Here is a 21,600-nt window from a genome sequence, read left to right as displayed (position 1 = left end):
ACTAAACTCCATTGCTTAATGCTGAAAAGTGATGCAACAGCATTGTTAGCATGCTGTAGGTCTTAGCGAATATCGCCTCACTGGGCTGTCAAACAGGTGGTATCACATTATGGCAATCCTTTAATTCCTGCTTAGGCAAGGTTATTCTGTGCACTTTTGGAAAAAAGCCCTTTAGTCCACCGCCATTATTTTATCACTTTTGCTTGGATAAGACATTACATGGTATTTTAGATTAAAAAGGCTGTCTATAATTTTTAATTTTAAAAAAAATTCCAGAGCAGTGCACAATACAGTTTAAAAGAACATCTGGACAGCAGCCTGTTACGAAAATGCTCATCAAATCAACTGATACTGCCCATTTTGCCCATTTATGTTAAATTAGAAATGTTCATAATAGTTCAAATTACTACAGATTACAGTTCAAGTCATGGAAAGTTGTACAGTGATGAACCCAGTACACATAGGGTCAAAGTTCAGAACAGAAAGGTAAACATTTCTTCAACCAACAACTCAGGAGAACACTGGTTAAATGTCCCTCCTGATTGACAAAAATCTGTATTACACCTATTTGTCAAATAAAATTAAGAACAAAAACACTGGCATACCTATTTTTTTAGTTGGCTCTGGCATCCTGGTTGAGTGTCCCTATCGAGTTCCAACAAACAGGCATTGTGGACACCAACACCAACACTTCTCTTTTAATAGATACCCCCCCCACACACACACACCCCTTAAATGTCACATGGTACGTGGCCCAAATCATCCTGCCCAGCCCTTCACCCATCTACCACCATGACCTATTACTGAGCCCACCTTCTGTCACCCCCATTGGATGACAGAACTAAAGAAGCTAAAGGTGGATGGATGATAAGGGAGCACAGACTGGATGGGGTAAATTTAGAATCCCCCCAGCCGTACTGCTCAAAGAAAAAGGTCAAAAAAACATTTGTTTTAATTATTCTTAACCTCTGACATGGAGCTACAGATTTTACATCTGCAGCTTCATATTCTTCTTTATATCTTTTGTACATGACAGCAAATAAAGAATATATACACAGGTTTAGAGTGTGTGCCCACTTCCTTAATATACAAGACATAAGGTGTAGTTCCCTGCATTTTATTGTATCAAATTCTATCTAAAAAAGAAATGATATTGTTGCTTCATAAAGGTTTATTTTTCCTATAATGTACAACAGCTATATTCAACAATCAATTAATTCATTATCTTCTGTATAAAAAGCCCCAAGGAAAGCATATAGGCCCAGAGAGACTGAAAGGTAGTATACCACCAGCGCAGGACCCATTCCTCATGCCAAGCATTGCTAAGTTCGATGAAAAACTTATAAATTTGACAAATAACTGAAAGTTTAAGTTGAAGTAAAATTACTAAAAATAAAAAAATAAATCAAAGCTAAATAGAAATATTAAAAAGAGCTAATAAAAATGACATAATAAAGCACATGAAAATTGCTAAAAATGAAAACTGTAAATCTAAAAATAAAAGCTAATTTAAAATATTAAGAAATACTAAGAGAGAGAGAGAGAGAAACATCTTCCCACTGTCAAATTTCTTAACATGTAAATATTTGTATGAATACAAAAAGATGGTGGTCAGTATAAAAAGTTGAAAAGTAGCAGTCAGCATATGGTGTGGCCAGCAGCTGCTTTAAGTTCTGGTTAAGTTTACTGGTGTTTTTCAGAGTCAGTAGAAAGTTTAGAATATTTTCTGCAAGTCAGCGACTTGCCTCTGTAATTATTAAATTATTTCTGGATGAAGTGATTGTTTCTGATATCATGTTTGACTGCACGCTGCAAGATATAAAGTGCTTGTCTGCATTAACAGAAGATGAGGCCAAAAGACAAATAGCTAGCTTGTTCTTGGAGGGATGCAAACTCAAAAATGACAAAGATGCAACCCCTCTCCCCCCATATTTGATACTGTAGCAAAAACCAAAAAAAAGTGTGTTGTAACTTGTATAATGCCCCCTTTAGCCCTCTGATGGCTGTTCGACCCCAGAGAGAGTAGAATTTTTTTTAAAAATAACACATTTCAAACAACACATGTATAGCTCACTTCTCAGTTTTTGAGGGATTAATGGTATTTATTTATTTTATTTGCCTCAAAATTATTATTTATTTTTATATAATATGGATGCATTACATTTAAAATTCACTTTAAAGAAGATCTGCATTTTTTTATTCATAGAGATAATTCAAGGAAAATGTGCTATGCTTAAGTGGAAGATCTCTGCCACCTGGTGGAAAACAAAGACTTTTAAAATGAAAATGACATTTTACCACATTACCACTGTAACCAGTAGATGGCTGCAGAGGATCGCTCATTGGCTCACTTGTCATTTTCACTCCCTAATATAGCTCTTTTCATATGTTTTGATTTTTGCTTTATATTTAAACATTATAAAATCACTATTATGACATCTAAAAAAAAATGGCATTTTGTCAAAGTTCAGCACTGTTTTGTGGGGGGAAAAAAAGATAAATTAAGCTTACCAGTCTCTGTTCACCATTTTGCTGTCCTCATTATTATTTCCCTTTGTCTTTTTCTGTTCTGCACCCCAGAACGTTTCTCTCCTTTGTTAATTTTGGTCATGTGACTGTGTAATGTCAAAGGGTGAACAGCTAATATGTACTCGCTTGATAATAAAATACGTTTTTGAACTAATTTAAAATGCTAAACAAGTTAAATAAAAATATTATTTTTCATTTTTTTTTTAACAAATAAGATTATTTATAACGTTTTATTAAAGAAGATATTCACAGAATGCTTTTGTGCAGCGCCCCTATGCATGTAATTTACTGCAAACCTCATTTTTACACCTCTCAACCTTTCCTTGACCCTGAGCTGATATAAACGACACTGTTTCAACAACCACTTGCTTTTGATTTATGCATAGTGCTTTTATTGATTTTACCTTTTAAAAAGTAATCCCTGTCGTTGAACTGAATGTCCTCATTGTATCTTGACATCACTCTACCTACCTACTACTTTTAGATACATTGCAAGATGCTGTTAAAACCTCCTAACATGCTGATAATTTCATTGCTTTAACCGAAGTTGCTGTGCCCTGATGTCTTTTTGAAAGTCATGTTGTATTAAATAACAGATTACCATTGCATGTCCGTCATGTGTGGTGTGATGTGTTGTATAGTCTTTTGACCACCGTCCGTCACACAGGCCTGTCATCACGTCGTCGTTCCGACAGTTATACTAGCTGTTGTATGCTGACAACTGCATGAAAGGGAGCCTTCAGCTGGAGCTACGACATGAAAGGAAGTTATTTGCAGTTGCTGTAATGACTATATTTTCGCTTTGGGTCCCGCAGTTGGCTTTCTTCTAATCTAAGTGTGAATCCATGAGGATCTGCCACAGCTGAACCACAATGAACTGGAATTATCAACCACTGTGATAAGCTGTACTTGTGGGATTTAAGTGTTTCCTTGTAAAACGAATAACCAGTTGGACTATTCGAATTGATACTTAACACAGGAATTGCATTTTATGTATGCACACGACGTGTTTAACAGAAGGATATTACGACCTCTCAAACATGACCAACCCAAATAAATGCGCGAGGGGGGCTACGTGTGCTCGGTCACCTCGCACATTCCATTGACATTCTGTGAGGGGTGGGAAGTCTGCGTCGCCTGCCGTTCAACTCCTAGGAATAATCTGCGCCCTTGTCAAAGAGGTTAGGATCTGTAATCTGTCTGGAGTCACAAACCAAAGATAAGAGCTGGCTGACAGGGCCCTTGACCTATTACGAATGATCTGACGTCGCGCGGATAGCAACTTTCAGTAGTTTAATTTAGTACAAAAACAAAGAATGAACAAAACAAACATTTTAGAAGGGGGAAACTCTTCGTGTCAATTATTCTCTTCCATACTAATTCACAAACTTAAGTGTTCAAGAAGCTGCAGTTAAAAATAATGACACCGGGTTTTATTTTTTATTTCATTTATTTGTGATTTTGTAAAACTTTTCCGTTTTAAAGGGATAGTTCACCCAAAGTCACAATGCTACTCACCCTCCTGAGGTTATACTTGGATTCCCCCTAGTGGTCTGTGTAAAAAAACAAAAAACAAAACAAAGCAGAAGTGGTGACAACAATCTAACAACCTGAAGGACAATATGTAAAGAAACTGTCTTTAAACATATTTGATATCTATAATCGGCCTATACCTTATTTTGTCCACCCCAGTAATGAAAAATTTGAATTTAATACGGCCAGATTAATGCTTACGCTCAATATTTAGAATTTAATTTTTGAATGTAAGCAATTATTTTGAATTACTTTAATTATTTATTATTTATAAAAGTAGCCTAATTATTTTCGACATGAGACTTGGAAGAAACTTTTATTTTGGAACGAAAGGAACTTTAATATTTGCCCGGAAGTATTAGTATTCTGCAATCGCATAATCGCCGTAAAAGAACATCGGATCTGTATATGATAAGACACGCACGAGAGCCGTGTAAATAATCTAGAGATCCGTAAACCAGCATTGACTTCGTGCATGTCCTGTGTTTCATTGTGATTTCCTATCAGGTTTTCCGGACACGTTATTGTTGCATCAGATAGAGGAAAATGGCAAACACGGGAGATATAGGTAATGTTTCTCTACTCACTTTTCTTGCGATGTAGCAGTCATGATGTACGCTACTGAACATTAATGCTTGTTTGTTTTGTTAGGCCCGTTTAAAGTGATTAGTTAATGCCGGTTCTATTCAAACCTGCAGCTGTTACAGGATGTTTATTCTCCTGATGTACTGCTCTTATCATAAACATGTAATATTATATGTGGAAACATCACAGAGTATTGCTGTATAACTGTCATTTTGTTATATCAGCGCCGTGTCTGAATATTGCATTGACAGAAAAGCTGAAATCAGACAGCCGAAGTGACACATAAGGAGTGAAATAATATCATATTTATTTAACTAAGTGAGTCAGTAAACGAGTCAGATGATGCATCATCGACTGATGCATAAGTGTTTTTAATTTAATAAAGGACAGATTCATAATCATTTTAATTTCTTTTTTTGATCTTCCCCATGTTGCACTCATTTCGCAGAATTTTGTAATGTATTTTTGTTACTGCAGCATTATTTATATGCTATTATAGTATTTATTATTTTGAATTAGCTGTTATTTGTATATCTTCAATTTTCATTTGTTTTTTTTTTAGTTTAAGTTTTATTGATTTTTTTTATGTGCTTTTTATTTTTAGTTATTTTAGTACTTTAACTTAAAGTTATTTTAAAGTCATTTTTACATCTTACTTTATTTCAGCTTTATTTCACTTAACAAAAAGGATTTTTAGTAGTTTTAGTTAACATTTTAATTTCAGTTTCGTTTCAAAACATAGTTGTAAGTGTATTGTTGGCATAGTGTGTGATCAGATTATTACAGTTTATGTTTCAGAGGAATAAGGGTAGAGAGGATTACAGGTCAAGCCAAGTCAAGTCACCTTTTTTATACCCCTATTTATATAGCGCTTTATTTTGTTTCAAAACATCTTTACAGTGATAACAGGAAATGATGCAAACAGAGTTCATTTCGGCTCTACAGCAGCTCTAAAAGAAAATGCTGTCTCTGTTAATCTGTGTCATTGGTGTCATTCTCTACGGCCCTCTATCTCATTTCTAATGTCTGCTCATCTCTGTGTTTATGTGTGTCTATGCCCTTTTGTTTTCCCAGCCTTTGATTATGGCTTCTTACTGCGCATAAGTGAGGATGCTCGCAGGGTTGAGGCTCTTAATGAGTACTTGAGCAGTCGAAGTTACCTGGCTGGCTACGGGCCTTCGCAGGCGGATGCAGAAGCCTTTGCGCTTCTATGTGGGCCCCCACCTGAGCGGCATGTCCACGCCCTGCGCTGGTACAAACACATAGCCGCCCTGAAGCCCCAAACGAATGACCAGACCTCAGAATGCAGCAGTGAGTAGAAAGAACTCCCCCTGTCATAGTCAGGGTGCATGAACATAGGTTGTAGCTGACTTGTGATTTCCTGCATTTTGTACTTTGAGTTAGTAGTTTCTGTGCTGAGGACATCTGCAGAATGTGTTGCATGATTCTGAAAGTGGAGGTAGTTTGGTGTGTTAGTATACATAAGCTGAGGTGTTGACAGGAATCTTGACAAGACAGAGTTTAGCTCTGAACAGGACCGGAATGGGTTGAATTATAGGTGACTTGTCCACATTGAGGTGTTTGTGGTTTTAAACGGCTTTGTCACTATGTGCAAAGTTCTGTGGCTTTTTTGCACAGTGTCTGTTTTACTTTTACTTTGTGTTTGTTGTTTTCTTTGTGAAGAAAACCCCTATCTTATACTTTTGCAGCAGGTGTGAAACAACAGCTTTTTCCCATGGTGCACCTGTTGTCTCGACACAAAGGCTGGATAGTTTTGGGATTGGTTACTATAAATGAATCTACTGTATAGCTGTGACTCATTTTTGTACTAAACATTTTGGTAAAAAAAAAAAGTGTCTCTTGTTTTTCAGCAAAGGGAAAGCGGGTGCAGCCACCATGGTCTCCACCAGAAGGAACAAATATTTCAACGTTGCGTCTTTACAACAGTCTCACACGGACCAAGGTATGAAAGATAAAACAACATGGCCTCATGTGTGGTTGAATACACAACTTTATAATATGCTCTTCCCTTGCTATAGTATAGTATTGGTTGCTGAAAGCATAATCAACATACACTGCCTTTCAAAAGTTTGGGGTCAATAGTTAAATTTATTTTTATTTAAGAAATTAATTTATTCAGCAAGGATGCACTAAAGTGATCAAAAAACATTTCTGTTTAAATAAATGTTGTTGTTTTTTTTTTTTTTCATCAATCCGAATCCAATCAGAATCCTGAAAAAATGTGTAACGATTTCCACAAAAATATTGAGCAGTTGTAATAATAAATGTTTCTTGAGCACCAAATCAGCATATTAGAATAATTTCTGGAAGATCATGTGACACTGAAGACTGGAGTAATAATGCTAAAAATTCAGGAATAAATTACATTTTAAAATATATTATAATAGAAAACAGTTGTTTTAAATTGTAATAATTTTTCACAATGTTATTGTTTGTACTGTATTTTTTTTTCAGCCTTGATGAGCATAAGAGACAAAAACATTACAAAGATTTTACCCCAAACTTTTGAACGGTAGTGTACATGGATGGGAGCTTTTGAATTTTATAAATGACCATGAATGCGGAGTTTCAATTATATGAAAATCTACAGAATTCTTTGCTGTTTGCATTGTCAGTAATGAATAATTGGCAAAGTTGCTGGTTGGCAAATTGGCATCTGTTCTTTGTTGTTATTGTTAAAGGTGTATATTGGATGCTGCATTATGATAATAAACTGCCAGTATCTGTTCTGTGTTATGCCTTATAGGAGGTGTTTGTACCACAGAAGGGCAACAGAGTTTTGTGGTACTGCTGTGGCCCCACGGTGTATGACGCTTCTCACATGGGTCATGCCAGGTGACATATTCCCCATCCATTCATAGATGCTTCTTTACCAGAGTTCTTTGTTTTCAGTGTGCCCCGTCTGCTCAAAAAGGCCCGACAGACACAGAACAACGGTCAATGAAAAGGCTGAAACAGACATTCAGGCATTCAATCTAAGCTAAGGATTTGTTAGTTTGTGCATGTGAGGCTGTAAACCAAATCACAAAGCACTTTGAACTATTGTGTTTGAATATGGTTTAATGAAGGCAAAGATGTTGAGAAAGAATAGAAAGTTTTCCACCCAAGGCCTATGCAGCATTTTTGATGTATTAGTATTTCATGAGGATTCAGTGTCTTTGTTCTTTCAGGTCCTACATATCTTTTGACATACTCCGGAGAATACTGAAGAATTATTTCAAATATGACGTCTTCTACTGTATGAACATCACAGATATTGATGACAAAGTAAGAGCAGTGCTTGCGGAGTCTGAATGTAGTTGGCCTTAAACTTTTGTATAAATTTTTGTAAACCTCTTTCGGCCATATGAAATGCTAGTTTAGATCTAAAGGTCACATGTGATATAATGTTCTAAAGATGCAATCATCAGTGTGACATCTTCGTTTCAGATCATCAAAAGAGCCAGACAGAACTATCTGCTTGAGCAGTACAGAGAGAAGAAGCCCAGCGCCTCTCAGATACTGCAGGATGTGCTAACAGCCCAAACGGTGAGGGAAAAACTACATCGCTCGTACAGTGAAGGGATAGTTTGGTCAAAATAAGTACTGTTATTATCTACTCGGAACACAACAACACATACATCTACTTGAAGAACACAACGAATCAGGATCTTCTGTAATCACAAAATAAATTGTGGTTAGTTATTTTTGATATATCAACATTCTTTGTTTCTGTTAATATACATTTGAAAACAAGCAGCATTGTTATAATTACAGCAGAAGTACCAAAGGAAATATCTTAGCCAATAGGGGGCCTTTGAAAATTGTATTAAACAATAGGGGGCCTTCAAGTCAAAAATGTTAAGAATGTCTGCTCTAAATGACACTATTATGATCACTCTTTTCTTCTAATAGTTCAGGTCTGTCTCCAGTTTTCGCTAAACTCATTATCAGTCATTATTACTGCCTTATGGTGGCACAAACTTCTTAAGTGAACATTAGTGAGATAATAAAGATTTATACATACTGCTAAAGTACTGACAGAGCTGCTATTAACTAATGAAAATAAATTATATTGCTTAAGAGGTTTAAGCAGCTCTGAAGACAAAAGCATGACCACCTCAAACCCTCTAGACAGTTAGTGAATGGCCTTCCCACAAATGTTTTCATAGCTTTCATCTCTTTCCCCATCACTGTGCTTTAATGTAATTTGGTTTTATTGTGTTTAGCCTTTTAAAGCCAAGCTTGCTGAGACTACTGACCCAGATAAGAAGCAGATGCTGGAGAGGCTGGATGCAGCAGTTGACGCTGCCCTGGGTCCCCTGCAGGTGGCAGTGCAGAGCAACACTCCGGGCGATTCACTCCAGAATCACGCACAGGTAGATGATGCGCCCAGCGTTTCAAAAACACATATGTGACCTAGTTTGATCAGGGCCATGTCTGAGGCATTCTGTTCCAAAAAAATTTGGCTGATGTTGTTCTGTGCCACATCTATTAAACATTGCGTCTTTTCATGAGGTGCTGTGAATTTGTAGTGTGATTCTGAAACTGACTTCTCTCTTTCTTTTTTTTTTTTTTTTAATGGTTCTCATTTGTAGGTCTTATTGGAGGAGGCCAAGGATCTTTTGTCAGACTGGTTAGACTGTCAGTTTGGGAGCCAAGTGACAGAAAACTCAATCTTCTCTTTGTTGCCAAAGTACTGGGAGGGAGAGTACCATAAAGACATGGAAGCCCTCAATGTGAGTGAACTAGTACAGATGGGAAATTCAGTAGCTTTAAAATGACTCGACTGTATGACTTACATGCATATACACTACTGTTCAAAAGTTCAGGAAAAGAGTTTTTTAAAGGGGACCTATAATGCTCCTTTTACAAGATGTAATATAAGTCTCTGGTGTCCCCAGAATGTGTCTGTGAAGTTTCAGCTCAAAATACCCCACAGATCTATTACAGCTTGTCAAATTTGCCCCTATTTGGGTGTGAGCAAAAACCCGTAGTTATTGTGTTTGTCCCTTTAAATGCAAATGAGCTGCTGCCCCCTGTCCGCTTTCAAAAAGAGGGCGGAGCTTTAACAGCTCGCGCTTCGTTGCTCAACAACAACAAAGCTGGAGAATCTCACGCAGCCAAAATGACGATTGTCAGTAAACGGTGTTCAGTCGGACACTGATGGAGAGACTCAGAAAGAAGATACAGTACAACTTTTAGAATGCAACTGGACTTTTCTAAATGGTTAGTTGACACATTTATGTAGTTGCTGTGGAGTTGATTCAACTTATCGACTAGCATGTGCCGTCATGTTAATCTTTTGTGCAAATCCAGCGTTGAATTGACTCTCGTTTGTGAAATGACAGCATGGCCACAACACTCTACTACAACAACTCTTCCTCTTCACTAAAGCAGCCCAACATGGCCTCACCCTCTTTGTTGCATGTTCTCGGAGGCAGGGTTTATGTAAATTTTAGGATTAGGAAGAAGCTTGTTGTAGTCCCTACTAGCCATTTGTTGTAGTCCTTAAACAGAGAATTCTTTAAATATAGGGAAATATCTCCCTTTGCATTGAACTTCATTGTAACTTTGCAGATGTTGTTTATGCTCATTCTTTATGGTGTTTTTGATTGGCAGGTCCTCCCTGCTGATGTTCTCACACGGGTCAGTGAGTACGTGCCAGAGATTGTGGCATTTGTCAAAAGGATTGTAGACAATGGTTACGGGTAAGACTAGAAATGTCTTCTTTCTAGATTAGTTGATTATTTTGATATTTCATGATATGCCCCTTAAAACAACAATGCTTTCTTAGAATGTGTGCAGAAATAATTTCTGCTGTCTTTTCTCACAAGATACGAGTCAAATGGATCAGTATATTTTGACACAGCAAAGTTTGATGCCTGCCCTGCTCATTCTTATGCCAAACTGGTACCAGAGGCTGTTGGTGATCAGAAGGCTCTTCAAGAGGGAGAAGGTACAGGAATAAATTGCAATACATCCTTTAAAATAGTTTACTCTTATTTTTTTTTCTTTTGTAAAAGGGTCTATGAGAAGTACTGTGCAGTTCAGCTGTCTATCGTTCCCCTGGCAACTTAATGTGGAATGGCAATGCAATATTGATGCTCGCCAAAAGGCCAGAGTTATCAGATAATGCATATAGCTCTAATCATATTCTGAGTGGTGGATGTAATGATCCATTGTATAACAGAGCTTTAGGACAGAATGCAATTCTTTTCAGAAGTGTCATCTTCAGTGTTCACCTGGTCCTTGAATGTTGTTGTTTTTTTTGTAAAGAAAGAATTCCTTTACTTTTACAGGAGACTTGAGTATCTCAGCAGACAGACTCGGTGAAAAGAGATCACAGAATGACTTTGCGCTGTGGAAGGCCTCCAAACCTGGAGAACCATCTTGGGATTCCCCTTGGGGAAAGGTGAGCAAGTACACATCAGGCAAACATGCGTGTTACTTTTAAGTTCAGAAAATAAATAGATGACGACTTGGCAACTTAGTAGGTTAAACATAGTACAACAAAATTTTGAATGCATCACCCATGTTTGCAAGTTGTGCTAAATATTTGCAATTCTGCTGGGGTTGTTAAAGGGGAGACCTGGATGGCATATTGAGTGCTCCGCCATGGCTGGATCCATATTGGGAGAGTCTATGGATATCCACGGAGGAGGTTTTGACTTGCGTTTTCCTCATCATGACAATGAGTTGGCGCAATCTGAGGTGAGAAAATTACAAGGTGCTCAAATGTCTAATAGCCATTGTTCAAAAGCTATTATTAGAATCCAGTTCATTATTCAGTACAGATTAATGCTTCATTCACGTCATGTTGGAATTACCATAATTGCAAGTTTCCGACTAGTTAAAACCATTCATATCTTTGTCAAACTTGTAATTAGAAAATATTTTTGTTTGACATGCATGTTATTATAGTCACTGTTAACAGGTGATCTTTTTTCTTATTTTGCAGGAGCATATACACTGTTCCAAATTATTATGCAAGTGACGTATAAGTTGGATATTAGTACAATAAACATACAGATTTTAGTTTTTCAAAGAAAGTGTTGGTTTGTTTTATTTCTCATATCTTTTTAGATAACTGTCAGACAGGTTTGTTAAATAGTTTGCACTTCTTAGGTAAACCCTACCTTAAGAGGTTGTTCCACATTATTAAGCAAGTCACAGTTCTGATGCAATATGGGGAGGAAGAAAGATCTTTCTGAACATGAAAAGCATGAAATGGTGCAGTGTTATGCAGAAGGCACTAGTATTTTGTGAAAACTGAATAAAGATTGTTCGCTATCAAATTGATTTAGAGCACAGAAGAACTCAGTCAGATAAAAAAAGCCACTGTATTTCTGCACCCAATGTAAACATTTCTCTTTGTGAGGTTTGGTTAGAGGTGGCTGAAATGCAACTCTACACACAACTTCAGCCTGCATGGAGAGGTTCTTGAGACTCCAGAGACACCAGCAGCTTCAAATACTTGTTTGCTGCTCAACAGTGGCTTTTTTAATAGCTGCCCTTTTAATACAATTAACTTGTTTGACAGAAACTTTACTTAATAATAAGCCTTTATCTGACAGAATTCTTTTGTGCTGTAAATTACTCACAAATCTTTTGACAGTGGACAATCTCTATTCAGTTTTCACAAAATATTAGTTGTTTCCATGCCTTTTGCATAACATTGCACCATTTCATGCTTTTCATCTTCCTAATAATGTGGAACAACCTCTTTAAGTAGGGTTTCCATTTACCTAAGTAGACCTGGCAAACTATTTAACAAACCTGTCTGAGATTGATACCAGTTATCTAAAAAAGATATGAGAAATAAAACAAACATTTACTTTGAAAAAACTGAAATCTAATAAAACACTAAGGCCTGGTTTCACAAACAGGGCTTAGCTTAAGCCAGGACTAAGTATTAGTTAAATTAGCATATTTAAACCAGTTTTATAAAAAATACTTTAGAATAAAACATTACTGGTGTGTGTCTTGAGACAAAATAATGTCAGTGATATATGTCAGTGCAAGTTATTTTTAGTTAAGACAGCTCAAACATGCATGTTTTGTCTTGGACTAGCTTAAGCCTTGTCTGTGAAACCAGGGGTAAATGTTTATTTTATTAAAATCCTACTGATATGTCACTTGGATAATAATTTGGAACACAGTGTAGAGGGGAAATAACAAGGGGGTGATTTAAAAAACTACAAAGCCGCATATGGATACGTTTTAGCGTTTTGAGCATTGCCATGTAAACTAATGTTTTCTAGTAAATAGTAAGACTGATGATAAAGAACTTGATCCTGATCTTGGTCCTGGATTCCTGTGTCACACTTTTAAAATTATAAACAGTATGTGTGGATTAAAGCTTTAACATTGTATATTTTTGACAGGCTTACTTTGAGAACGATCACTGGGTGCGGTATTTCTTGCACACGGGTCACCTGACTATCGCCGGATGCAAGATGTCCAAATCTCTGAAGAACTTCATTACTATCAAAGACGCCCTGGCCAAACATACGGGTAATTATGCTACAGTCAAAGCGTTATTAGAATCGCTGTGTTATACATTTAGACATCTGCATATGAGTCAAAGACTTGATGCTCTCTTTTTGGTTTGAATTTATTATGTTGTTTCAAAAAATATGCTTGAAATATTTTGAATTTGAATAATCCTCTTGATGTTTTCAAATTAATGTTATTTTTGGAGATTATTATTACTATTTGAAGGGTATCCTTTTAGGACCCTCATGACTGTGTGTCAAGGTCATACAAGCTTCTTTGAAAATATCACACATCTTGTCCTCTTAAATGAAAGGGCATGTTTTGTTTAGGTCAAATAGAGTAAGTAAAAGAATTATATTTATTACTTTCAGTTTTCACATAGTTTTCACCTTGGAAAAAATCTAAAACTTTTTCTTAAAAATAATGATCAAGTAAATACACGTGTATTCATGATTCAAGGAAAGCATTTCTGCTAGATATATACACCACTTGATATTTTAAGGGTTTTTTTTTTTTTGCAGAAAAACACTTCAAAGATGTATGAAACCAATGTTAATGCAAAGATTACTGAAACCTTGACGCATAAGTTTTTTTTTTTTTTTTTTTTTTTTTTTTCCTTATCTCAAACGTCCATATTTGTCATTGACCTATATGTGAGTTACTGTGTTGTCTATACTTTTGTGTTTGTGTGGTCATTTTTTATTTTTTTCTCCCTTACACATTTTCCCAGTAATTACCTGCAAACTACAAAAGGAAGTCAAAGTTTTGACGTTGTGCATTTGTGCTCTATTTCCTTTTTAGCAAGGCAGCTTCGTTTGGCCTTTCTGATGCATTCATGGAAGGACACATTGGATTACTCCAACAACACAATGGAGTCCGCCATCCAGTATGAGAAATTCATAAACGTGAGTGAGAGACCGAAGAGGAAGTGGAAGTGAGGGGTGGACACCCAAAAATTCATAGTCTATCCAAATTTAATATCTGCCACTTATCAGCATACAGAATCCTCATGAGTGCACAACAGCCTTATGTAGATTCCTTCAAGAACCCAGAAGGTCAGAGAATAGCGGGTGTCCTTCAGGGCGCATTAATTCTGTCTTGCGCTTCTTTCCATCTATCAATTACTCTGTCACCAAGGAATATAACATGGGCAGAGCTCCAAATTTGCCTGAAACTCACAGGCAGCCATTAGCATGAGAAGTATGTGGAGGTTATCTATGACTGACCTACACGCTATATTTTCATAGACCGCCCTCACCTGAACTTGAGGTTTGGTTCTTAATGAGACACACCATGTTTTTCCTTTCCTTTACCCCAGTGTGCCCCCATAGGCTGTACTTGAGTAAAATTGAAGATGGCTTAGAAGGTGATGCAATAATAGTGCAATTCCCTCAACAGGAGGCTGAAATAATACTGGAGATGAATAGATGTTCTGAGGTCCCAAATTAGAAGTAAAAGCTGTATATATTCAAACGAAGTAAATTAAAAAGCTGGGGGTGTTGTTAGTGTCTGTACAGTGAGAAATGTTACATACTTTTTATTTTAAGAATAGTCTGGTAGTAGCAACATATTTAGTTAAAAAAATGCTTCAAAACTGCTTCAGGAAAGATGTTTATGAATTATGCTAAGCAGGGCTTGACATTAACTTTTTTGCTCACCAGCCACTGTGGCTAGTGGTTTTCCAAAGTTACTAGCCACTCAGCATTTTCACTGGCCACAATTTTGCTGTTGGGAAATTACATTTTATATGATTAAAGTTGACTTTAGCATGCTTAAATTACTTGATTTTGAGTCATTTTACTTGATTTAGAAGATTTAAAACCTTTTCAAACTTTCAAATGCAGACTGACCACCCAAATCAAGACTACATTGTATATCAGTTGGTGGGCAAGGGGTGGGCAATATGAGCCCAAGTTATTTTTGTTAGGCTATATAAAAGAACAAAGAAGCAAATTAGCAAATTACAAAAACAATAGTAAATTTTAAAAAATATATTTTTTCAGATACAGTAGGTTTATTTAACAAGTGTACATTTATTTAACATTTTTTGTTGTTTGATTAACATTAATGACAGACAGGTACTTAATTGGGCTGCTAAATGCATGGACGTAATATACTGACACATATCCAGTTATTACCCACCTGTTTACGTCCACTTAAGCCATAACCAACTGTATTCACGCGAGATACTCCACACAATGGGCATTTTGACATCTGTGTGTGCGTGTATTTGACTATTCAGGAGCAAGGAGATCTGATCGCGAGAGAGAGACAGAGAGAGAAATTTTGTGATACGACGATCTTCAACAATCATTTGGCTTTAAGCTGAAATTAAATTCTACCTGCCAAAGTGGCTAGTGGGAGTGGCTGTCTTACCCGCCACAGCTGAAATCTACCCGCATTTGGCAGGTTGGCAGGTGTTAATGTCAAACCCTGATGCTAAGAATGAATTTATGCTTTCAATTTCTTTGCTACTCTTAAAGTAATAGGAACTTGGTGTTTTTTTTATTTTTATTTTTTTATTTTAGGGACTGGATTGTCTCAGCATGTTAATTCTTAGTATGGTAAAATATTTTTACCATGAGGAATATTATTGATTTAAAAACAAGCTCTATCAACAGCATCTGTGGCTTGTTGTTTATTAAAATGCACTATTATTCAAAAGTTTGAGGTCAGTAAGATTTTGTTAACTATATATTTTTAGAAAAAGTAACATTTTTGGAAAAAGAAATTAATACTTTTGTTCAGCAGGGACACAAATTGATCAAAAAAAATTGTTTTGTACAAAAGCTTTTGCATGGTTACTGTTTTAATTAAATTTAGCAAGCAGTTCTTTTGAACGTTCTATTCATCAAAGAATCCTGAAAAATTGCAGTTTCCACAAAAATATTGGTAACACTTTACAATAAGGTTTCATTGGCTAACATGAACTAATAATGAAAAATACTTCTACAGCATTTAATTTAAATTTCAGCATTTACTAAAGCATCATTAAAATCAAAGTTGTATTTGTTAACATTAGTTAAAGCACTGTGAACTAACATAAATAATAAACAACTGTATTTTTATTAACTAACATTAATTAAGATTTATAAATACTGTAACAAATGTATTGCTCATTGTTAGTAGTAAAGTGTTACCAAAATATTAAGCAGCCAAAACCATTGTCAGCTATGATAATAATAAGAATAAATTACATTTTGAAATATATTAAAATATATAACGGTATGGTGTATCAAATATAAGAACAGTATGGTGTAATTTATACTCATCTTAAAGTTTATAAAAAATAAAAATAAAAGCTATGATTGTCCTATAGACTTGCATTGTAAGTGCATAATGGTTGTTAAACTGAAATGTTATTTTATGTTTCCACAGGAGTTCTTCTTAAATGTTAAAGATATTCTAAGGAGCCCTACAGACATCACTGGTCAATTTGAAAAATGGGAAGCTGAGGAGATTGAACTGAACAAAAGGTGACGCGTGCATTCTTTCATTTTTAACGTTGTCTTTTTCTTGTGAAAATAGAGTTTTATCACTCATTACAGTCGTGTGTGTGTGTGTTTGTGTAGCTTCTACGAGAAGAAAACATCAGTTCATGAGGCGCTGTGTGACAACATAGACACTCGTTCGGCTCTGGAGGAGATGCGGGCTCTTGTCGGTCAGAGTAACACCTACATGGCTGCCAGAAGGAGTGCAAAACTGCCACCTAACCGCATGCTGCTGGAGAGCATTGCCCTGTACTTGACCGACATGCTTAAGGTAGCATGACAAAAAAAAAAAATAGTAAAAAAAGAGCTTGACTTTTGACATACTTGAAACCTGGATGCAAAAAAGGAACACTTGGTTCTGTATTCTCTTTATTCTTTACTCAAATTGCTACATTAACCTTAATGTCTAGTCCAGTGGTTTTCAATCCTGGTCCTGGGGACCCACCGCTCTGCACATTTTGTATGTCTTCCTTATTTAACACATCTGACACAGATCATCAGCTCATTAGGAAAGAGCTCCATGAACTGAACTGAGTGTGTCGATAAGAGAGATATACAAAATGTATTGAAATGATTGAAAACCACTGGTCTAGTCCTTTCCTGAAATCTGCATGAGCTGAGATGTCAAGCGAGAACTGAAACAGTGGATGCACAGTGAAGTGCTTGCTAAAGCTGTTTTCTGCTTTGACAGACATTTGGAGCGATTGAGGGAACTGAACCCATTGGCTTCCCTGTTGGAGGAAACAGTCAGAATACTGATGTAAGCAACACCACTCAGATCATGTTTGATCCATCAAAGGTTTTCTTTTTAATTAAAATGTTACAAAGCCAGACTTGTTAAGACATTTTAGTAAGATTCAATCTAATTGCGGATTGTAATGATAATGACTAATCTGCCATTAAACTCTTCTTAATCTTTTGATTTGTGTTTCAGTTGGAGAGCACAGTAATGCCCTATTTGTCAGTGCTGTCGGATTTCAGGGAAGAGGTCAGAAAAATTGCTAGAGAGAAGAAAGGTAAAACTCTCTGCTGTTTTTTTTTTTTTTTTTTTTTTTTTTTTTTTTTATTATTATTATTTATATTTTAGTGCAAAATCTGCTACAGTACAAAGTCATTTGGTTTGTTATAATTTATTTCTTTATAAAAAGATTTGTTTCTTTTTTTATGGTTATTGTTGTAGCTGTACCTCCAGCAGACATTTGCATACAATACAGGTTGTACTTTTTATGCAGAAAAGGGAATTCATTAGGGAAATTTGTTTGTGTTCCAGTGACAGAATTGCTGAAGCTCTGTGACGAATTGCGTGATGACACTTTACCTGAGCTGGGTGTCCGACTAGAGGATCGTGATGGTAAAGTAAAGAAATAGAGATTTGTTTAAACCCTAAATGTCATGGAAAATGACAATGTTTTTTTGTTTTTTAAGGACTCCCCACATCGGTGAAGTTGGTAGACAAAGAAACACTTCTGAAGGAAAGAGAAGAGAAGAAAAAGGTAATGGCAGAATTCATCTATATTGCCGTGTACTAGGATCTCTCTACTTGATATTTTCTGTTTCAGTGGTGTAGATTTTGTATCCCATTTCACATATAGCACTGCCAGGTATACCGTATTAAGTTAAAATTAGCCATTAATCAGACAAAGTTATCTCACCACCAGGGTAAGGTGATGCATTTCTTCTGTCAATGGAATAAAGTTGTTGTTTTTTTTGCATCTCAGGCATCACAAAAGAAATTATTCAGATGCAAACCAGGTCATGAAAAATGTATTTGGGCCTTTCGAGCTTCTGAGTGTAAATGTCAGCCTTCAGAATGTATTGTAAGGACTCAAGTTGCACTGGTTAATTGTTATACCGTCTTTGAATTACTCCTTTGAACCTTGTATGCACTGCTTAGGACACGTTCTGCAGATCAATCAAGATCCACCTGACATGGTCATTGAGAAACAGTGTGTGTGTGGTTGGGGGGGGGGCATCTCTGATACTTACATTATATATAATTTTTACACTACTTGGCAAGTTTTTTTTTTTTTTTTTTTTAATGTTTCTGAAAGAAGTCTTATGTTCACCAAGGCTGCATTTATTTTATAAAAAATACAGTAAAAACAGCAATATTGTTGAAATATTATTACAATTCAAAATAACTTTTTCATATTATATTTTTCTGTTTTATATTTACGTTATAATATATTTTAAATTTAATTTATTCTTGTGGTGGCAAAGATTAATTTTCAGCAGTATTCAGTATCACATGATCCTTCACAAATCATTCTAATATGCTGATTTGGTGCTCAAGAAACTATTATTATTATTATTATTAATTATTATGTTGAAATTATTATATGTGACGCTGGACCACAAAACCAGTCATAAGTCGCACAGGTATATTTGTAGCAATAGGCAACAATACATTGTATGGCTCAAAATTATCAATTTTTCTTTTATGCCAAAAATCATTAGGATATTAAGTAAAGATCATGTTACATGAAGATATTTTGTAAATTTCCTACCCTAAATATATCAACTTTATTTTTGTGAGTGGATATGCATTGCTAAGGACTTCATTTGGACAACTTTAAAGGCGATTTTCTCAATATTTTGATTTTTTTTTTTTTTCCACCCTTAGATTCCAGACTTTCAAATAGTTGTATCTCAGCCAAATATTGTCCTATCAATGGCAAGCTTATTCATAAAGCTATATATTTAAGCTTATATAGATGATGTATAAATCTCAATTTCAAAAAATTTACCCTTATGACTATGTTTTAATGATAAATATGTATAGTAAATTTTTAAATGTTATGTTAAAAGACGATATTACTTATTTTGTTAGTTTGGTTTATTTATGTGACATGTTAATATTACTGTCCTGCATAATACTTACATTCCACTCATTGTTTTATGTTTCAAGATGGAAGATGAAAAGAAAAAGAAAAAAGAGGAGGCTGCCAGGAAGAAACAAGAGCAAGAGGTGATTAGAGCGATTACAGAAACCCCCTGAAACACTGCATAATTTAGTCACCGGCATGCAGAAACCCTCCCCGTATCTATTGATAAATATTTTTACATTTAAATACATTGAGAGAAGTGTGTTCCCATTAGTGCTCCATTATTTTTAATTATTTGTATTATTAATATTTGTTTTTTTTTGTGATAGATGGCAAAGTTGGCAAAAATGAAGGTTAAACCCAATGAAATGTTCCGTTCAGAGACTGACAAGTACTCCAGCTTTGATGAAACGGTAATGCAAGCCATTCAGTCTTCTTTTGTCATAAGATACACTCTTTTATGTCACACTACTGTATGTTGGATCCATTTCAAGGTTACTATTGGTCTATAGGGGACAGATGAGTCCTTATGAATTTTTAATCATTTGGTTACATCTATTCAGAAATGCTAATAGTATGTCTGTTCTTTGTATATACAGGGCTTCCCAACGCATGATGCTGAGGGGAAGGAGCTCAGTAAGGGACTGACCAAAAAGCTTCGCAAGCTTTACGAGGCTCAGGAGAAGCTGTATAATGAATACCTCCAGTTGACTCAGAATGGGAGCTGAGAACATGAGTCATTGAGTCTGATGCAACCTGCGATCCGCCCATAGTGTCTGTTGTGAACTTGTCTTGTATTTGTGAAATGGCAGCAAAACTTAAAGACCTCATCTGTGAGTTTTGGCTCTAAACTTTGGCAAGGTTTGCCAAGTCCTTCTGGTCAGGGTTGGAGGGTCTTTGTTTTCCTGATGCTCTGCAAACATGACTTTGAGAGGTATTTTATGATTATGATATTTAGGGTGTATACTTAAAATTGTGCTTTTTGCACATGTCGAACAAAGATGCAAGCATATCAGAATTTTTCTAATGTGGGTTTGATGATTTATATGAAGTATGCAAGAACTATTTAGCTTGTTATTGTGGAAATGGATCAAACATTTAATGTTTTCATTATTGATTTTTAAAATCTGGCTGGTCAAGTAGGCGTTTTCTTTGAATCACTGTTTACACATCCACAAGTGATAAAAATGATTCATCCAGAATCAAAATATGTCTGATGATATAGGAATGAAGGGACCTCAGGTTTATAGGTTTACCACAAATAAAAAGACATACATAAGAGCACCAGTTACTGTTAGTATTAACATAGTCTTTATAAGAACATGAAATACCAAAATAAAAAAGGATTTGCTTATTTGTCTACTAACTTATTTCTACATTTTATTTTATTTTTATTTATTTTTATTTTTTATTTATTTATTTATTTATTTATTTTGTTGCCATAAAGACTTTTCTAGAAAAGGTTTGTTTATACAGGTCATAAAAACATGCACAGAGCCGCACATAATCAAACCTAGTGAACTTCCTACCTAGATGACGTAGGCAGCTCACAAGCCATTAAAAAATATTATACACGCGGTTTTTTTTTTTTTTCAAATGCAACTATTAAACATTATAAAATAATGCATACAAAAATAAAACAAAAAAGGGGAAAAAATACGAAATAAAAAGTGTCAGGGGGTAAAATATAATCAGAATATAAGGTTTATAAGGAATATAAGGCTTGTGATTAGAGAAATTTGTCAACGAAACTTAGTGGTATATTTTTAATGAATAGGTTGAAGCAGTTCACAAATCAAACCGAATGGTTATTACATGAATCGTACTGAGTTAGTACGAGCGGTTGTAGAGTGAACCGAGTCAAGTACTGACTGACTCTGAACCAATAACCGTTATGTCCGATTCTTAATGAGCCGAGAACCGAATACGAGCATTTGGAAAGAGAACTTGAATAGCAGAAATGTCACAAACGTTCTAGAAATGTATTAAAACTTGCAAAACATTTAGATGTAAATGCAAATTATAGTTAGGTTCTAATTAAACTAAGACACGTTAAATTACAATAAACAGCTTTATTGGAATGTTTTAGAGCTTTTAATATGCTAAAATATGCTGATGTCAGGAGGACAATCGCCGAA

General features: G+C 35.5%; 2 protein-coding genes across 3 annotated transcripts in view; one reads left to right on the top strand and one right to left on the bottom strand.

The window, feature by feature from the left end:
- Window positions 1–754, bottom strand: part of mybpc3 (myosin binding protein C3) — a 38,487-nt gene extending 37,733 nt beyond the window's left edge. The window contains exon 1 of the mRNA XM_051900961.1: window positions 606–754. Within this exon, the coding sequence (XP_051756921.1) occupies window positions 606–630 (25 nt within the window). The 5' untranslated portion in view covers window positions 631–754. The remainder of the gene's footprint in view (window positions 1–605) is intronic.
- A 3,656-nt stretch (window positions 755–4,410) lies between these two features.
- Window positions 4,411–20,816, top strand: cars1 (cysteinyl-tRNA synthetase 1). Of its 2 annotated transcripts, XM_051900946.1 has the most exons (23): window positions 4,440–4,630; window positions 5,722–5,958; window positions 6,519–6,610; window positions 7,415–7,503; window positions 7,839–7,935; window positions 8,098–8,196; window positions 8,877–9,026; window positions 9,246–9,386; window positions 10,270–10,358; window positions 10,485–10,606; window positions 10,950–11,062; window positions 11,233–11,361; window positions 13,035–13,164; window positions 13,948–14,051; window positions 16,525–16,622; window positions 16,719–16,908; window positions 17,329–17,397; window positions 17,572–17,653; window positions 17,908–17,988; window positions 18,063–18,130; window positions 19,546–19,605; window positions 19,792–19,875; window positions 20,062–20,816. In XM_051900946.1, exons 1-23 carry the CDS (start codon window positions 4,609–4,611, stop codon window positions 20,188–20,190), a joined length of 2,475 nt encoding a protein of 824 aa, XP_051756906.1. In that variant the 5' UTR covers window positions 4,440–4,608; the 3' UTR covers window positions 20,191–20,816. The 2 variants fall into 2 exon arrangements, with proteins under 2 accessions (XP_051756907.1, XP_051756906.1); XM_051900947.1 differs by lacking the exon at window positions 5,722–5,958 and having other exon boundaries at window positions 4,411–4,630.
- Window positions 20,817–21,600: the final 784 nt, after the last annotated feature.

This window comes from Ctenopharyngodon idella, chromosome 7 (genome assembly GCF_019924925.1).
Source record: "Ctenopharyngodon idella isolate HZGC_01 chromosome 7, HZGC01, whole genome shotgun sequence".
NCBI classification, from domain to species: Eukaryota; Metazoa; Chordata; class Actinopteri; order Cypriniformes; family Xenocyprididae; genus Ctenopharyngodon; species Ctenopharyngodon idella.
Note: the sequence above shows the minus strand (reverse complement) of the source record. Positions and strands in the feature narration are given on the sequence as shown.